The sequence below is a fragment of the Centruroides sculpturatus genome, unplaced genomic scaffold (genome assembly GCF_000671375.1).
Source record: "Centruroides sculpturatus isolate CEXI.00-Female unplaced genomic scaffold, Cexi_2.0 scaffold815, whole genome shotgun sequence".
In the NCBI taxonomy this organism is placed as follows: Eukaryota; Metazoa; Arthropoda; class Arachnida; order Scorpiones; family Buthidae; genus Centruroides; species Centruroides sculpturatus.
The window spans coordinates 288,105-306,108 of record NW_019385019.1 but is presented as its reverse complement, the minus strand read 5'-3'; the positions used below and the strand labels follow the sequence as shown (position 1 = coordinate 306,108).

Below are 18,004 nucleotides of genomic sequence, written 5' to 3'. Positions count from 1 at the left end.
TATACATGTGTGTGTGTAGAGATATGGTGATGTATGTAGTTCATTATAAACAAATGATAATATAGTGGAACCTCAGTATACGACCTTAATCCGTTCCCGATGTTTGGACTTACACCGAATTGGACGTATACCAAACCAACCTTTCCCATAAGAAGTAATGTAAAAATGGTTAATTCGTTCTCGTGTAAAAATATGGCTGGCTTTAAACACCTCACTTTCCTGGCTAGTTCCTGCTTGATTTTTCGTGAGATCAGCGTGTATCTTTTTAGCTTTCTCGCAAATAATTGCTTCCGATATGCTGTCTCCAGCACTGTTTTAAGTTATCCAAAGCAAAAGCGATTTCTCGACATGATCTAATGTCTTCAATCTCTGTTTAGAAATTGATTTAACCCCTTTCACAACGTTAGCAGATTTAATAATGTCTTTATTTCTCACGATTGTCCATATCGTTGTTCTCGGAATACGGTAGGCAACAGTTAAAATCTCGAACACACGTACCATCTTCGTATTTCTCAACAATCTCTTTTATCGGTTCCATTGTAATTCTGGTCATTTTTTTAGTTTTCTGTCGCTTTTCATTTGCCTTTTTGCTATTTGTGACTAATAAAAATAATAAAATTTTACTTACAAATTAAAATCAGAAGAAATTTAACAAAGTTATAAACTGTTGCATGGCGAACGTCTAGTCTGGTCTAGTATACTGATAGTGCTACTTGTTCATTGATGGCGCGTATAATTGAATTATGTCGTATACCGAGCAAAATTTGTTTTGTCCAAACAGGACGTATTCTAAAGCAGACGTATACCAAGGTACCACTGTAACTTATAGGCACTAAACTAACCACTGTTTCTTACATAGTGATTAGTGCCTATCTATATATATTATATATATATATAAATGGACATGTATGTCCCTATATTTCACTTTTCCGCAAAAACTATACATCGCACGTGAATGGTGTTTGTATGTGGTGGTAGCCCCAAGTCTCCATTCATGCATAGGGGTGGTTGCGTCTCGATAGCTATAAGAGTGCGGGAGATATGAGGCTGAAAGTGGTTGAAAGTGGCTTTCTATTTCGAATGTTTTGTTCGAATTTGTTCGAATTAAATTCGAACATAAAATTCGAATATTGGTTCGATTATAGAACGATTGTAAACGTTCCAGAAACGTTGAAAATAGTTCGTTTGACTAAACGTAAAAATTCTCTAATTAGTCTGGAAACGGGGGACCTAATTCTTGCATTCTGTGAAAACGGGTAAGATTAGCTATAATGTAATTATCTTAATCTTCACTATCGTTACTTTTTGCCCAGCGAAGCGGGTCCTTGCAGCTAGATTCTAGATTACTTAGAAAAACAGTCTTTTATATATATAAAAAAAAACTATATTACATACAAATAAAAACCCAGCGAAGCGGGTCCTTGCAGCTAGTTCAAATATAATTTTCAACAGAAAGTTACAACAATAAATATATTAGTTATTTTTTTCAAGTAGATATATTGTAAAGATTATTTGCTAAAATGATGAAATGAAACAGAGTAAATTAATGTCATTTAATTTTATTGAAGTTTATACAAGAGATAGTTTATGGTTATAAAATTTTCATTTCATTCAGATCCTAAGTTTTAAAATAGAGCTTGAGATTTAAAATTTGGCTAACTTTAAAACCTCAGACAATAAAAATGATTAGAACATTGAGAAAAACCCCAATTGTTATATGTTAAAATTTGCTAATTTTAAAATATTATTGAATTATTTAATTAGATTATTATTATTGGTATATTTTGCAATTCAATAGACAAACTTGAAGGAAATTTTAGCTTTAAACATTTATAATTAAATATATGAAATATAATATCAGCATAATTGTAATTAGATGCTTTAATTATGCAATTTATTACAGATAGTTAATGAAAGAATGACCCTACTGCATAGTATCATGCAATAAGGTCACTCTTTCATGATCTCTTTCATTAGCTATCTCTCTTTTTCACTATTATCATCTCTTAGCAAAAAGTAGCTCAATATAATTTTGTCAGAAGGATAAGCAAATCATGTTCAGTAAAGATTTATTTGTGAGCAGAAAACATAACAACTGCTTTAAAATTCAGTCTCTAGGTATAATACTTAAAGAAATAATAACAGATACAAGCAGTTATTTTTATGACATTGTCCCAATGCTAGGCTGCAATTTTTCATCACAGTGCTCTTGGTTTTAGTAGTGTCTTGCTCCTGTAAATCATACTTTCCCTGTTAACAATAGTCATACCGGTCATCTATCTAAATCTGTTCTGGAGAAAATATTTCAATTGAAATAATGCGACTTCCAGTTTAAACTGGAAGTTCATATATAGTTAATCAGGGCTTCGTACCCTTAAGCTTTCCATATCTGGTCTCAACTTTATTTTCAAGATTAAGAAAGGACAGACAACAGATGCTAGTGGAAATTTATAGACCTTTCAAACTGTAGGCCGAAAGTTTTGTTAGCTAAATAAATTTCATATAAATTGGAGAGCAGTTATACAAATTATTTCCTTTAATGGTATAAGGAATAGTGAAAAGTAAAAACTCTTGGTAGCTTTGAGTAAGATCTCCAAAGGATTTAAAATATCTATAATAATATATGAACGTTTTAAATAAAATATATTTTGTATCTCCTAATTTGGAAATTATTATTGTATGAAATTATTTAGTGTAGAAAAGTCTTTAAATGGTATATGATCATGATTGGAAATTAATGAATTTGATTCATAACAAAGTGATGTTTATCCGAATGAATATATATAACATTAATATATAAAACACATATTATATCACTTATTTTTAAGAAGAGAGAACATAACTAAATTTTTAAAAAAGTATTAGAATTTAAAAAATAGTATTAATTATGAAATCTTTAGCCAAGGTATATATGGATTTTAACTGAAAATTTCAACATTTTACAAATTTATCATACATAATGTGATTGAATATATTATTGTTTAGAATGTTTAACATTATTCCAACTAAAGGAGTTGAGAATTGACTATAGAGGTAAAAGAATAATATACCAACTATACAAAGACTAAGTAGCATTAATAGTGAAAGATACAGAAAAAGCAAGAATTTTGAAATGAGTCTGATAGGGTTGTAAACTATCACCTAATTTATTCAACATTTACATAGAAGCAGTGAAGGATTATAAGGAAAATAACCATAAAGGTATAAACATAAATGGATAAAAATGAAGGTAAAGAAAAATAAAATAGATGATCTTCAACACAATGAGTTTTACAGATGACATAGCTTTGCTTGAAACTGTGTACAAGAGCTAAAGGAGGCATTGAGAGACCTTTATGATGCACTAAAGGCCTATTGAAATCTGAAAATAAATCATTGAAATCCAAAAGTAATGATTGTTCAAAAGGAATTGAAAGACATGTTAAAATAACATTGGAGAGGAAAGAATTAAACATTGTGGAGATCTTCTGTTACGTAAGAAGCCTCATAACATCTGTTGGGAAGTGTGGAAAAGATATGACATTGAGAATTACACAGGAAAAGGAAGGGTTCTACAGAATAAAAGGAGTGTTAGCATTGGTGAACATCTCTGTGGATGTGAAGAGAAAATTCATCAAAAGTCATATTTGGAAAGTGACCTTATATGGCTCAAAAACATGGACATTGAGAAAGAAGAGGACAATACTACAGGTCTTTGGTGTTGGAGGAGAATGCTGAAATAAATGGACTGAAAAATTGTTCAATGAACAGCTTTTAGAAAGAGCAGGAGAAACCAGAAGCATTTGAACAACAGTATAAATAAATGAAGGAAGAGCACATAGGATATCTATTAAGCATTTAGAATGGATGAGGGTGTTATTTTAGGGAATAATGGAAAGAAACAAGGACTAAAAATAGAGTAATAGCTATATTGAAAGGAAAACTTGATGCTGCTCACTAATTCTTGGGTTGACGAGAGAAATATAACAGTTCTAATATAAACGCTATACTGTATTCTTTTATGTAATTTAAACTGAGTTTGAAACTTCAAACCTATGTAAATAGTATTATCTCAAAATTAATCATTAAATTTATTTGAATTTCTCTGTTTTCTTAATTTAATAGTTTTTATATGATAATTTTATAGAAATTTAATACACTTATAATTTTTACAATATATTTTATCTGTTAATATATTGAAAATACATAATTTAGCAAATTAATTTTCCCAACAATTATATATTGGTATATAGGATTAAATTTACAAAAAACAAAAAGTTTGGGATCCTGAGGCACCTCATTGAACTGGAAAATAGGGTGTTTAATGAAAATCCAGATAAGCTTATGGATATGAACTTAGGAGTTACTCGGCTTACGGATATAGTGTATAAGAATTTGAAAAAAAGATACATAAAAAAAATGAAGTGGATCATTATAAGCAAGTTTCAAATAATAATAGGAAGAATGTTACAACTTACATAATATGGGACCAGATTGAAGTCCAAACAGAGTAAAGGAGCTTCTGAACAAAGGCCCGAACTTTGTCCCCGAGTATGCTGGGTTATGGGAAACATCATTCCAGGAGATTGAAAGAGGAATTATAGAGTTAAATCCGGTTGAGAAGGACCATATACGTTGGAAAGCGGTGTTAAAAAATCAGGAAAAGTGGAAAAAAGGAAGTAATAATAAGGACATCAGTTATACTAAGAGATGGCTGAAAGAGAAATAACTTAATCACAGCAAGAGCAGATAAAAGCAAACAAATAGTTATAATGAAAAAACAAACGTATAATAAAGCATTAGAAGAATACATCAGAAAAACAGAATGTATTAAGATCAATAGTAATATAGTTGAAGCAATTGATAGAAGGATTAAAAAACTGGAGGGAACAAAATTAGCGAAGATCTTACCTTTTTTATGAAAATGCCGGAATCCTAGACCAGGGACCCCTAGGTTATTTGCCTTCACTAAAACTCATAAAGAAGGCAAGGAAAATAAGACCTATTGTGGAAAAACGAAAAGACCCCACATTTTTCCTGGAAAAAAGATTGCAAGAGTATATCTCCTCCATGATGGAAAGTAATGAATTGGTGGCAAAGGATCCTGTCTGTAATGATGGTCAAAGAACTACAAGGTGTTACCTTAATGGATGAAGAAGTGGGAACTGTTTTAGATTACGAAAATTTGTACCCTTCTATTAAGATTGAATCTTGTGTAGAAGCACTTTTTGAATAGAGTAAACCCAATGTTAGCACATCACAGTAATGAGGTTGCAGAGATGGTTAACCTAGTATGTTGTGAATCCTTCTTCACTTTCGAAGGCCAAATGTATAAGCAAAATAGGGGGGGGTCCCAATGGAAAGCCCAATTTCAGGGCTCCTGTGCGAGCTTGTTAGAAAACTAGAAGGAAAAGTTCTGCATAGCTTTGAAAGAGATATTATATACTACAAGAGATATGTAGATGATATATTCATTATATGGAAAAACAATCAAGTAATTGCTAAATTTGTAGATAGAGTTAACAATAATGAGGAAGGCCTTAGGTTGAAGCTGGAGCAAAAAAGCTCTAAAATGGTACATTTCTTAGACATTAATATCATATTTAGCAAAGGATGTGTATCCACCAGCATATTCATTAAACCAACACATAGTCCACTATATATCCCTACAAGCTCTAATGACCCTTATAGGTATAAGTTAGCAGTGTTTCGAGCATTGGTTAGGAGGGCCTTTATATACTGCGAAAACATTATAGACCGGGATGCAGAGATAGAAAGTGCAGTTGGCAGGAACATTGGGGTACAAGAGGAACATTGTAAAGGGAATTATTAGAAAATTAGAAGCTAGTAATGATATAAAATCTGTACAAGGTCCATCTAAATACACAAAATTTACATATAACAAGCACTTAGGAGGCATTATGAAAGAAATCACAAATATAAAAGATACAAAGATGGTCTTAAAAAGAACACCGAATTTGTACAAAATACTTAGAAACGATAAAGGGGTTGTTAAAAAAGAAGATAAGGCGGGTGTGTATAAGATTCCCTACGAGAACCAGCTATTAGGAATAAAAAAAGAATATGTAGGGGTTACTACTAGAAACCTAGGTATAAGGATCAAAGAACACAGATATGATATTAGAAAAGGTTCTAATGCGACAGTATTGGTCCAGATGGCACAGGCAGAAGGTTCATTAGTACGATGGGATAAAGCAGAAATCCTGAAACAGATACACTCTCCGACTTTGGCAAGAACAGCTGAAAAGATAGAAGCAAGTTTAAAGAAAAATGCATTAACGCAAGGGACACGGTCTTCCTTCCACTTGGAAGTTTGCAGTTAAAAGCTTACAAAAAGCGCATTAACTTTGGTATGATATATAGGAAACTCTATTTAGTTAGGTATGCAGTATTAATATTTAGTATGGGTAATTTGTTATTTATTTTGTGCATATTTGTATTATTTACAAGTATTATTTATTTTTATGTTATTGGTTATTAGTATTTTTGAATATTTGAACGTGTTGTTCTCTTTATGAAGTGTTCTATTTAAACTGATGATGATCCATTGAATGGATCGAAAACATTTGGTTTTAATAAAAAATCTCTCAGCAAGTGATAAGGTGTTGATTACATGTTTAGGTATATAGGATGTTTTTTAAAGGTCTTCCAAACTTCAGCTATGAATCCTAAAAATTAAAAAATTTCATAGGTCAAAAAATGCTTTTTAAAATTACTTTTGAAATTATAACAATTTCAAAAGTAATTTTAAGTAAAACTTTTATGAAATATAAATTAATAGCAAAGTTGTAGTTTTGACATTTGTTTTCATAGGACATTTTAAGTGTTCTTTAATATGATGAACTGTTACTCTAACTCAGAAATGGCAGACATTCATTTTATGTATGACTGAGCTCAGAGCTGGCCCTACCATAGGGCGAATGGAGCAGCCACTCCAGGCGCTAAGTCCTAGGGGGCACCTCAGTGGTAAAGAAAATTAAAGGAAAAAATATTTTTTTCACTTTTTGTTGTTTTAATTGCAAGCGTGTGGCCAGTATGTGAATGGCCTTATCCGTTGAGACACGCGTGAGCGGGGTTCCACCCCCAGGCGCCATAATAGGATCTTGCTCCATCCTAAAACTTGCCTCGGGCCGGCACTGACTGTGCTAATGGGAACACTCATCAAGTACAGAGAACTTTTGAAACTGCTGTGAACTGGAAAAAAAATTTCAGACATCTGTTTATATGGAAGTTTTCATTTTTATGACCCTAGAACATGATGTTAATGTCTGGCAAGTCCTTTCAAAAAAAAACTTTGTATATTTATACATTCAGTTTTTAAACATTTTTATATTTTGTATTATATAATTGTATACTTTAAAAAATGGTGGAATATCTGCACCGTATTATTGTAATCCAACTCTCGTATCTATAAACCTTTTACCAGTGCATGTATAGTCACACTCTACAACAGCTACAAACGTTGTTGTAGAGTGTGACAATGCGCGCACTGTTAAAAGGTTTATAGATACGAGTTGGATTGTATAGTTTAATTTATATATTATGTTTTTACAACTCTTATTCTTTGCAATATAAGTTTTTCATTAAATTTATATTTAGCACTAGTCTTTGTATTCTCATTAAATTATAGTGGTGGCAAAGGATCCTGTCTGTAATGGTGGTCAAAGAACTACAAGGTGTTACCTTAATGGATGAAGAAGTGGGAACTGTTTTAGATTACGAAAATTTGTACCCTTCTATTAAGATTGAATCTTGTGTAGNTTAAATTAAAAAAAAAAAGCACTTTCACCTTTATTAAAAAAAGTGAAGTACTTTTTTTCAAATAGAAAATAATTTAAATATAAACAAAATTAATGGAATTTATTTCTGTTCAAAGTACTTATCTGAAGAAGCTTTTATTTAATACAAACATACCCTGTACTTGCTTACTCCATCATGTAATGCTTAATGGAATTAAAAACACTTTTGGCAACATGTAATGTTTGTAATTTCATTAAACATTATATACTGGAGTAAATACATATAGTGTATGTTTGCATTATTGTCATTTTTATAGTTTGTTGGTAAATTAAGCTTTTATTTAAAATAATAAAAGTTTTTTTATATTCAAGTTACAAAATTTGAGCTTTATATTTATTTATTTATATCTTATTAAAATTATCATTGCAATACAAAGAAAATTGATATAATAAACTTCATTGAATTATTTGAAATTTTATTTACTATATCAATATCTTTATATTGATAACAATTATAACATTTCGAACTGTTTTTAAATGATAATACAGTAGAGTTCAGGAAACTCAACACACTGTAAAACTTATTGTCATTCAAAAACAAAATGCATGTAATCTAATTTTAACATCAATAATTTAATCCTGGGATCAAATAATGCAATCCTTTTTCCAAGTTGCCACTGCTAAATGCCACAGTGCAAATGTCATTAACTCAAGACTGACCGCTGAATAGCCAATATTTTTTAAAATTAAAATTTAACTACAAATTGAAACAGTCACTAATGGAACATAGTTAATACATATATGAATTTGTACATATAATACACATACAAAAATTTCACTATTTAGACTAACATCATAGGTTTTTCTCGTTTTACTGTTAACACAGGAGTCCATATAACTTGTCATTTTCGATAACTCCAGCTTCTCAGTCCACACTAAGTCAGGTTTGCAGAACTCTACTCTATTACTGTCAGTAGAAAATTTCCAATGCGCTGCATAGTTAAGATGATTGATAATTTTTATCAAATAATTATATAAATTTTAAGCATTAACTACAATATGCTTTGATTGACCAGTTTTTGTTGACACATTGAATAGTGCAGATAGCTCTTTTATGTTTTATCTTTTGATTTATTTTTTCATTTATTAATTATATATACTTTATTTAAATTAGTAGTATAAATAAATGAATGTGTTTTAATTTCATCTTTAGGGAAAATTATCTGCTTTGTATGCAATCAACAGTTTAAAGTAAATGAAACCATAAATAAAATTTTATTTATTTTACTATTTTCAGCTCTTATTATTAATTAGAATTTACTAATTAAGTTCAGAAGTAATTACATTATTGTTTGTTTATAGAATGTTTCTCCGGTAAAACGGGTTCGCAAATCCCTTCATCAGACATGGTCTGTTTCTGGAGAGATGACATACTCTGGTTATACCAGTTCCTGTATTCCAGAACCAATTGTAAATACAGAATCATCAGTGAGTTCTGAATTCCATTGTTTATATGCTTACCCTGTACAATGTACAGAAGGATACTAATTGATTGTTTTAAAATGTAGGCATATTTATGTATTTAAGACTAGTCAGCAGTCCCATTCGAAATGTGTGGCAGTTAAAGAAAATTTTATAAGAGTTTATCATATTGTATAAATTAAATATATATTGTACTAAAGTACATTTTATTTTAACAGAGAAACAAATAATGTTTATTTATGATTAAAATTCAATGTGAAAATTATTTTCTATATTAATGTATCTGTGTGGTGTGCATGTGCAAATACGTTGTTTACGTTGTTATCAATGTGAAATAAACTATTTGTATATTAACAAGTCTTATTATTTATTAACAAATTTCTATTAACATTGTAATCATAACAGACTTATGNCACGACAAATTCGTAATTTAAGTTAAAACGTGATAATTAGGATCGAGAGCTCAAATTTATTCTTAATAGGATTTAGCTTGGATAAATTCCTTTGCAAATTTTAATTATTTATCAAACGTCGAATCGTTTAAATGTAAGATTAGTCGATTACCCGGGAAGATCGGGTTTTACGTTAACGACAAATTACTCTTCCGGTTTACTCCCCATGCAAATTAAAACCGCGGTTCACGAGCTAAAGCTATTTGTTTTCCAACCGTTTGAATTATAATAATTAATCGAGTGGTATTTCGACCGACCAGACAAAATTCTCTTTGGAAACGGAAGAAAATACGGTCGGGTCGTCCGATTTTAGTGGCGATTTAAGCCCAGTCGGATCCACCCACCGATGGCATTTTTCTCCCATGTTTCACAAATTACGGTGTTTTTAAATGTCGATTTTACTCGAAATTTAATTTAAAATTAATGCGACTTTTTATTCAAATTAAGTGAATAATTAGCCTAATTATCATAACGGGTTTTGGGAATCTTTATAGGCCTACTGTTTTGCGTAATGAATAAAGTAAATCTTAAAATAGGTTAAAATGTTATAGAGAATGATCTTTAATCATTTTCTATTATAAGCTATTATTTGGTATTTTATTTCAGGTAATATTTCTGAATAATATAAAATGAAATATAAAATTTTTAAATCACACACAACACCTTTTGCCAAGGAAACAGTTTTTATCGCAAACATTTTCAGTTTGTTCAACAAACCATCCTCAAGCATTGAATTACATTCTATCATTAGAATATAAAGTTCTAACAGAATTTTGAACACAACAAATTGAAATATGAATAAAAGAACAAAACAATGGAAATGCTATGCAAAACAAAATAATAGTAATAATAATAAATGATGAAACATAAAATATAAATAAAAATGCAATTCAATAAATATGTAAAAATTTACAAGTAAACAATCAAAAGCCAAATGTGAAAAAATTTTACAGAAAACATTATTTCTTTAACAGAAGGGCAGTCTATAAATTGGTATGTCTTAGTTTTTTCTTAATGATGTATTTCCTTGCTGATGGTAATTCTTTAGCATCCCTAGTATTCAAACATCTATCCATTATCCTGCTTCTGTATATTTCTAACTTTTTGGGGTCAAAAAGTGAGATTGCAAGAGCTTTCATTATTCCATTTTGACTCTCAGAACATGGCTAAGACCATGACAAACTTGAAAATTGGCTGAAATCTGCAAACAAAAATATTTTCAGACTGCTAAACATGAGGAACTTGAAGAGGTTTTTTTCCAGTAGTTTTGTAATGTGTACATGAAAAATATTCCTGTAAGGACGTCAAAGAAAATCAAAGAAAAGGCAGTTATGGTATCACATATGGGAATTGACTATTTCAAGTGTTCCAGTGGATGGTTGTGCTGATTTCATGCCCACTAGAATAGCATATCTTTGAATGCCTGCAGCAAATCTGCATTAGTGAACACTGATCATAGCTAGAAACTATTTGTCCAATACTGAAAGAATATTCTGAAAATGATATCTTCAACTTATATGATGTGTGTTCTACAATTTGATACCTGGATGGTGTGGTGATGGATATTGCCACCCCACAGATATTGGTTTCTTCTTTTTTTTTTTTTTTCTCATATTTATGTTTTGTAAATTTACTGTTTGAATGCTCAATAATTTAATTTTTGTTGGAATCAACGATCGAAATTATTGTCTAATGTTATATGACATCGTTACATACACCGCATTGTGTTGCAATGTTTTGTAAACGTTCTTCTGTTACATAATAAAAGGCTGTTGACCACTCATGGAGTCGTTAGAGACGATGACCTTGTTTCTCTCTCCCCTTTCCAGCGCTGACCTCCATGAGTCAAGACAGTGTAATCTTTGTGTATTCTTTGTTTCTTTGTTATATAACCAGTTATGCGCATCTAACTTGTTTTACTAATCTCTCCAACAAGCAACATCTAGTCTAACAATTTGAACTAGTTTTTTATACATTTTTCTACAATTGTAACCACTGTTAAATTATTAATAAATGGATCTCATAACTCTCATGAGAAAAGACAAGAATGAGAACTAGTATGGTGACCATTAGTTAATGCAAATTTTGTCTTGTCTTTTTTTGCAGGAACAAGAAACATAAACACAAAGATCATTTATTACATAACAATGCCATTTAAAACTTTAGCATTGAAAGGTAAAACCTGTCCTAATGGAAAATGCAATAAGGAGTGGATCCTTTAGATCAAGGCATAATTCCACAACTTCAAATTCCAAGCTTAGTACAGGAAGTGTTTGGTATAGTACATGCTTGGAGAGATTTCTTGAAGTTACTCACCAAAGAGATACAAAAATGGAACATTTTGGATGCCCTGTGGATTGTGCGGCTACCTGGCAAGAATTCCAGCTGAATGCATCAGAAACTGTTTTGTAAAACCAGGTTTCATTCAATGGTATGCAGATGCTAATGACATTGAAAATATCCAGCAAAACAGAGTGATTGAAGTACCACCTAAATGGAAAGCATTAATAGAAAACATTGACTGTCATGAACTTCCCAGATTAACTTATGTGAATATAGATAATGATATTGCAACAACCAACATAAACTTTGAGACAATACCAAACCTGAATGCAGCTACAATACCAGTTCAAATACTAGATGTTTGCAACAGTGTCAACAAAGATGATCAGGCACCACCTCAAAATTCTGTCAATCATAATGAAATTTTGCACCCCAATTGACATGATGCTTGAAGATAGTGCTGTGAGTGCTAGTGAGGATATTCATCTTGCCCTTGATAAGTTATGCCTTTGCGTAAAAACGATAGAAATGACAGCAAGACAGTCTACATTTGATTCTTTCTTTCATTCAGCAAGGGAAACTCTACTACATGTTCAATGAAAGGATGGACTAATGTTTTTGATTTGCATAGAAGATTTTCATCATGTCACAGAGTTTTAAAATGGAATTTAAGAGAAGACATTTTTTAAAAATTCTTTTAAAAAAAATCGTGTTTCATTCTCTCATTCCATTTTAGAAAAGACAAGTGCTATGATAAGTCTGTACAGTACAGTACTACAGTAGGCATAACATTGTTAATGTTGAATTATACAGTATTTATAATAATAATAATTATTAATAGTTAACAAGAGTAGCTTTTTGTGTATATAGCCATATTCTGTTTGCTTAATAAATTACATCAATTACATGGTATAATGTACAGAAATATGTAAATCTCAAATAACTTGATAATTCAAAGTTGCAATTATTTATTCCTTGAATTTTTGAACTAATGAGGATTTCCTGTAATAGCTCTGGAAATCAAAAAAAATTAAATAAATGAAAATGAAGGATGCTCGGTGGTATAACTTGTTGGGGATTAGATAATAATAGAAATAATACAAGTGATTTTTGCAAGACAAGTATCATTGCTTTGAACTTCACAATTAAATAGTAAAATAACATAAACCCAGCAATATTGTAAGATTGTTTAAACAGTAATAATTTAAAATGTAAAAATCAAAAGTAATATCATCAATTTGTAAATTAAATAGAAAAAATCAACAAAAGGAAAATAAACTTAAGTAAAAAAGTAAATATATTAACAAACAAAATATTAAAAACTCTACAACATATAAACAATTAAAAAAATTACTTACTAAGAAATATAAAATACAATTGTAACTGTTATGTAACTTTTTAAACATTTATAATTTAGATTAAACAATGTCAGAATAAATAAAAGAAGTGGCATAATACACAAGAATGCTAAAGTAAAAATGAAAACATTAATAAGAATCATCATGGTACTAAAGCTTATTAGTTATAATCTTATTGTAATATGTAGAAAAATCCAATACTGTAGTTTTCTAAGTGTTAATTATAAAAATTATAAACCAGTTGTTGGTGTTCTAGTCTGTTTTAAAACTCTCAATTATGAATGCTAACAGAAGAAGGATTATAATTTAAAAAACCTGAAATGCATTTTAAGAAAGGAAAAAGGGTTCTATTGTCTATTAATTTTATAATAGACAATTAAGAAATAAAAAGTTGTAAAACTGTATATGTGTAGTTAATAATTGGTGTGATAAACCCTTAATAAAAATACTAACCTATCAATATATTTTTATTTACAAAAAAATGAACTTTCTTATAACAGTATTATTATTGACTTACACCTAGGGGCAAAATGATTTAATCCTTAAAATAAAAAGAAAAATAACAACATAATAATAATACTAAAAAGACTTATTTCTTCTTTTTTTGTTTTATGAACATTTTGGTGTGACAAAATCATTTATTTTAGATTTAATCCACGTGCAAAACATGTATCTTCTATACTTGTGACAACAGTTTTTACAATCATCTGTTTCTCAGCATTTTATTTACTAAATTTATTATTACAAGGATAATTGTTATGTGGACTCTGATGCTTTTTTTGCCATGTTAATGTCAGGAAATGTGGATTCTATCATTTATCTCATTTGTTTTTTGTAATTTCCACAGTTTTATGAACATAACAACATTTTTAGTGTCAAATCCAATTCCTGTAATAATCTTTCATGCAATTTCATATCAGGGAAACCTAAAACAATGAAATCTAATTAAGCCTTCCTTTGTCACCCAAATACACAGATTGTAGCTAACATTTTTAAATGAGTGATATCTTGGTCAATGGTAATCTATCTTGTACACACTTCTTTAGGTGTCTTCTCCTATCAGGAGGTTGACAACCATTTCATGCCACCATGATCTATCTTGTGCTTCTCTTGAGCACTTTTCATATGTTAAGTATGTCCAAATCTTAATGTTGTTGAACCAGTTCATTCTTGGGCTACCCCTGCCTCTTTGCCCTTCAATCATTCCCTCCAGTAATAGTTTTTGTAGGCTTTGGTGTTGTAGTAGCCCCAGATAACTCACTTTTCTTTTCCTTACTACTTCTAGTAAGATTCTTTTCTGATTTGCAGTTGCCAAGATATCTTCATTTGTTCATCTTGCCCTCCAAGAAACTCTCAGCATTCTTCGAATCATCCACATTTCAAATGCCTTTGATTTCATTATTTTCATTCATTGTCCAACTCTCTGCTCTGTAAAGCAGGGTCGACCAAACAAGAGTTAGGTTGGCAAAATGTTATTTCATTTTGCCAACCTAACTCTTGTTTGTATACTAATCTCTCTTGATGTCAACCCTTGTTACATGTTTGTAAATACAGTCCTTGAAATTCTAATCCTTCTTCCAATTTCCTTATCATTCTGTGTCCCAGATAGACAACTTTTGGCCTGTTCAGTTTACTGTTTCTGATTTTAATATTTACTTTAAGTTTTTTCTCATTGAAAATGACCATAGTTTTGGTCTTTTTGCATTTCAATGTTAATTCGAATTGATTGCTCAATTTTGATATTTCCTCTATCAGCATTATTATACCCCATTAATTTTCTGTTAATAGCAGTGTCATCAGCATACCTAAGATTATTGAAATTTTTGCCCCCTATGATTACTCCTTTTAGATCTTAGACCTGACTGAAAATTCTTTCTGTGTAAACATTAAACAAAATCAGAGGCAGCACACTACCCTGCCTTATTCCTTTTTGTATTGGGAAGCTTTGCGAAAATTCTTTGCCAATCCTTACTGCAGCACTCTGTTCCCAGTATAAATTGGTAAGTAATCTGACATCCTTTCCATCCATACTATTTTCTAATAGACATTTAATAAGGTAATCATGTTTCACGTTATCAAATGTCTTTGTATAGTCTATAAAACATAGATAAATATTTTTCTGTTTTTCCTTATATCTTTCATTAATAGTTTTCAGATTGAAAATACCTTCTCTTGTTTCTTTATTCTCTTGGAAACCACTTTGTGTTTCACTTATGCCTTCAGTCCATCTTCCTTTGTTTCTGTTTAACAAGATATAAGTTAGAACCTTTGCCACATGACTAATTAGGCTTATGGTTCTAAAATCCTCACACTTATTTGCTTTTGGATTTTTGGGGATTTCAACAAATATAGACTGTTTGAAGTCTTCGGGAAGGTATCCCAGTTCATAGACGTCATTGCATAACTTAGCTAGATCCATTCTGTCTCTATATTGTCTGGGCCAGCAGCCTTACTGGGTTTAAGTTTATCAATGGCCTTTACAACTTCCCATTTGAGTATTGGTGGGCCTTCTAATTCCCTGGGAGATTCAATCTCCTCCCTGTCACCTTGGAATAATTCCTTTCCATGTTCATATCACCTTTTCATTATTTCTTCCATCTCCAAGAGTATTCTCCCATTTATATCTCTTATAACTTGGGCTTGAAAATTCTGTTTTTTAAAAGTTACTTTTCTGATTTTTTTTATGGAGTTCTTTTATTTTATTTTCTTTATCCAAACTTTCAATTTCTTCACATTTTTTGTTAAGCCACTCTTCTTTAGCCTTTCTACACTCTCTTTTATAGATCTTGTTAAATTTTTATATCCTGGTTTATTTTTCAAACTTTTCCTATTCTCCATNTTTTCATGGAGTTCTTTTATTTTATTTTCTTTATCCAAACTTTCAATTTCTTCACATTTTTTGTTAAGCCACTCTTCTTTAGCCTTTCTACACTCTCTTTTATAGATCTTGTTAAATTTTTATATCCTGGTTTATTTTTCAAACTTTTCCTATTCTCCAACATATTTAGAATTTTATCAGTCATCCAAGGTTTGTCAATTTTTCTAATGTATTCTGGAATGTTATTAGCAGCAGCTCTTCTTATAATACATTCCTTAAAGGCATTTCATGCTTCATTGATATCTTCTATTGATTGATTATATTCTTTATTTATTTTATTGTTATTGATTTCTCTATTAATTTGTCATTAAATTTTACTTTTATGTTCTCTTCCTTTAATATTGCTGAATTTAACTTTTTGATACTGACTTTTGCTTACAGGTTTTTAGTTTAATTTTTGCTTTCACTACAACTGGATTATGGTCGGAATTAATATCTGCTCCAAGATATGATTTGGCTTGTTTTATAATTCTGAATCTTTCCTTAATCAAAATGAAGTCTATTTGATTCCTGCATATGTCCCCTGGACTTTTCCATGTATACACTCTTCTTGCTGGATGTTTAAACAGGGTGTTGGTGATTATCAACTTATTTTCCTCACAAAACTGAATGAGTCTATCTCCTCTTTTATTTCTCTTACCAAGTCCATATTGACCCATGCATTCCGATATCTTCTCATTGCCCACTTTTGCGTTAAAATCGCCCATAACTATGATTATATCATTTGATTTTGCCATTTCCACCGATTCCTTCAGATTTTCGTAGAATATCTCAACATCTTCTTCCTCATGTCCAGCTGTGGGAGCATAAACCTGGATTAGGAGAATGTCTAAAGGTTGAGCAGCTATCTTTACTGCAATGATTCTATCATTGACTGCAGTGAAGCCTTTTATTGATCTTGCTATACTATTCTTCATAATGATGGCTACTCCATTTACATGTGTCTCTACTCCTGAGTACATCATTGTATATTCATTCTTGTAAATCATTCCTGTGCCTGTCCATCTTGTTTCACAAATACCCATAACATCTAGCCTCATTGACTTTATTTCTTGAATGAGATTATCAAGTTTTCCTAGTTCATACAGTGTTCTAACATTCCAAGTTCCTATGTTAAGTAGTACATTCCTGGTCTTCAGTTTGGGGACTTCTGATATCATCCTCCCAAGTGGGGTTAAGATGGTCTCTTCATATTCTCTAATATTAGAGTCAAACTTACTATTCTCAGGACATGACTCCTCTTCCCTGTAGCATACATTAGAGACACAGTTCGCAGGGGGCTCGACCTTGTCTCTATAACTGATTCTTTTAGTGGTAGCGGTTCTCATGGTTTACTATGGTGGAGAATACGTGGTGAGGCTCCAATCTCTTCCACGGTGACTGGCCACATTTCACTTTGTATGCCAAGAATGTGCCCTTGGTATGTCACCTACTTTGCTGTCATGCCCATTACACCATTGATCTTTGATAGTAGATTCTTCTGCTGCTTTGGCCATTCCAGATTTCGTGCACTATAGAGTGGCACACCCTAACTACCAGTAGCAGATGGCACTACTGATACCCTCACTTAGTTTAGCCCACCAGCCGAGGCGGTTTCCCAGGGTGTGGCCGTTGGCATGCACTACCAACTACTTGGAGCCATAAATGAGAGTTGGGTCCTCATGGGGAACAGTCTACGGTGTCCACTCTTTCAGTGCGGCTGACACTTTCGAAAGTTACTACCCCTCTAAGAACCCCATACACCCCAGGGTGAATACTAGCTGGCCGTATATTTTTAAAAAATTAAAATTTTTATTGCAATTTCCGACCCCC

General features: G+C 31.2%; 2 protein-coding genes across 4 annotated transcripts in view; one reads left to right on the top strand and one right to left on the bottom strand.

Moving 5' to 3' along the window:
* The window catches only part of LOC111633520 (transcriptional activator Myb-like), a 43,052-nt gene extending 33,626 nt beyond the window's left edge, over positions 1-9,426 (top strand). The window contains exons 15-16 of one of the 3 annotated variants that reach the window (XM_023378104.1): positions 9,102-9,227; positions 9,308-9,426. In XM_023378104.1, coding sequence (XP_023233872.1) covers positions 9,102-9,227; positions 9,308-9,325 — 144 coding nt within the window. In that variant the 3' untranslated portion in view covers positions 9,326-9,426. Of the gene's footprint in view, positions 1-9,101 lie in introns of all 3 variants that reach the window. The other 2 variants (XM_023378103.1, XM_023378105.1) reach the window with 2 other exon arrangements.
* A 7,116-nt stretch (positions 9,427-16,542) lies between these two features.
* Positions 16,543-17,560, bottom strand: LOC111633516 (craniofacial development protein 2-like). Its single transcript, XM_023378099.1, has one exon. It carries the CDS (start codon positions 17,518-17,520, stop codon positions 16,543-16,545), a length of 978 nt encoding a protein of 325 aa, XP_023233867.1. The 5' UTR covers positions 17,521-17,560.
* Positions 17,561-18,004: the final 444 nt, after the last annotated feature.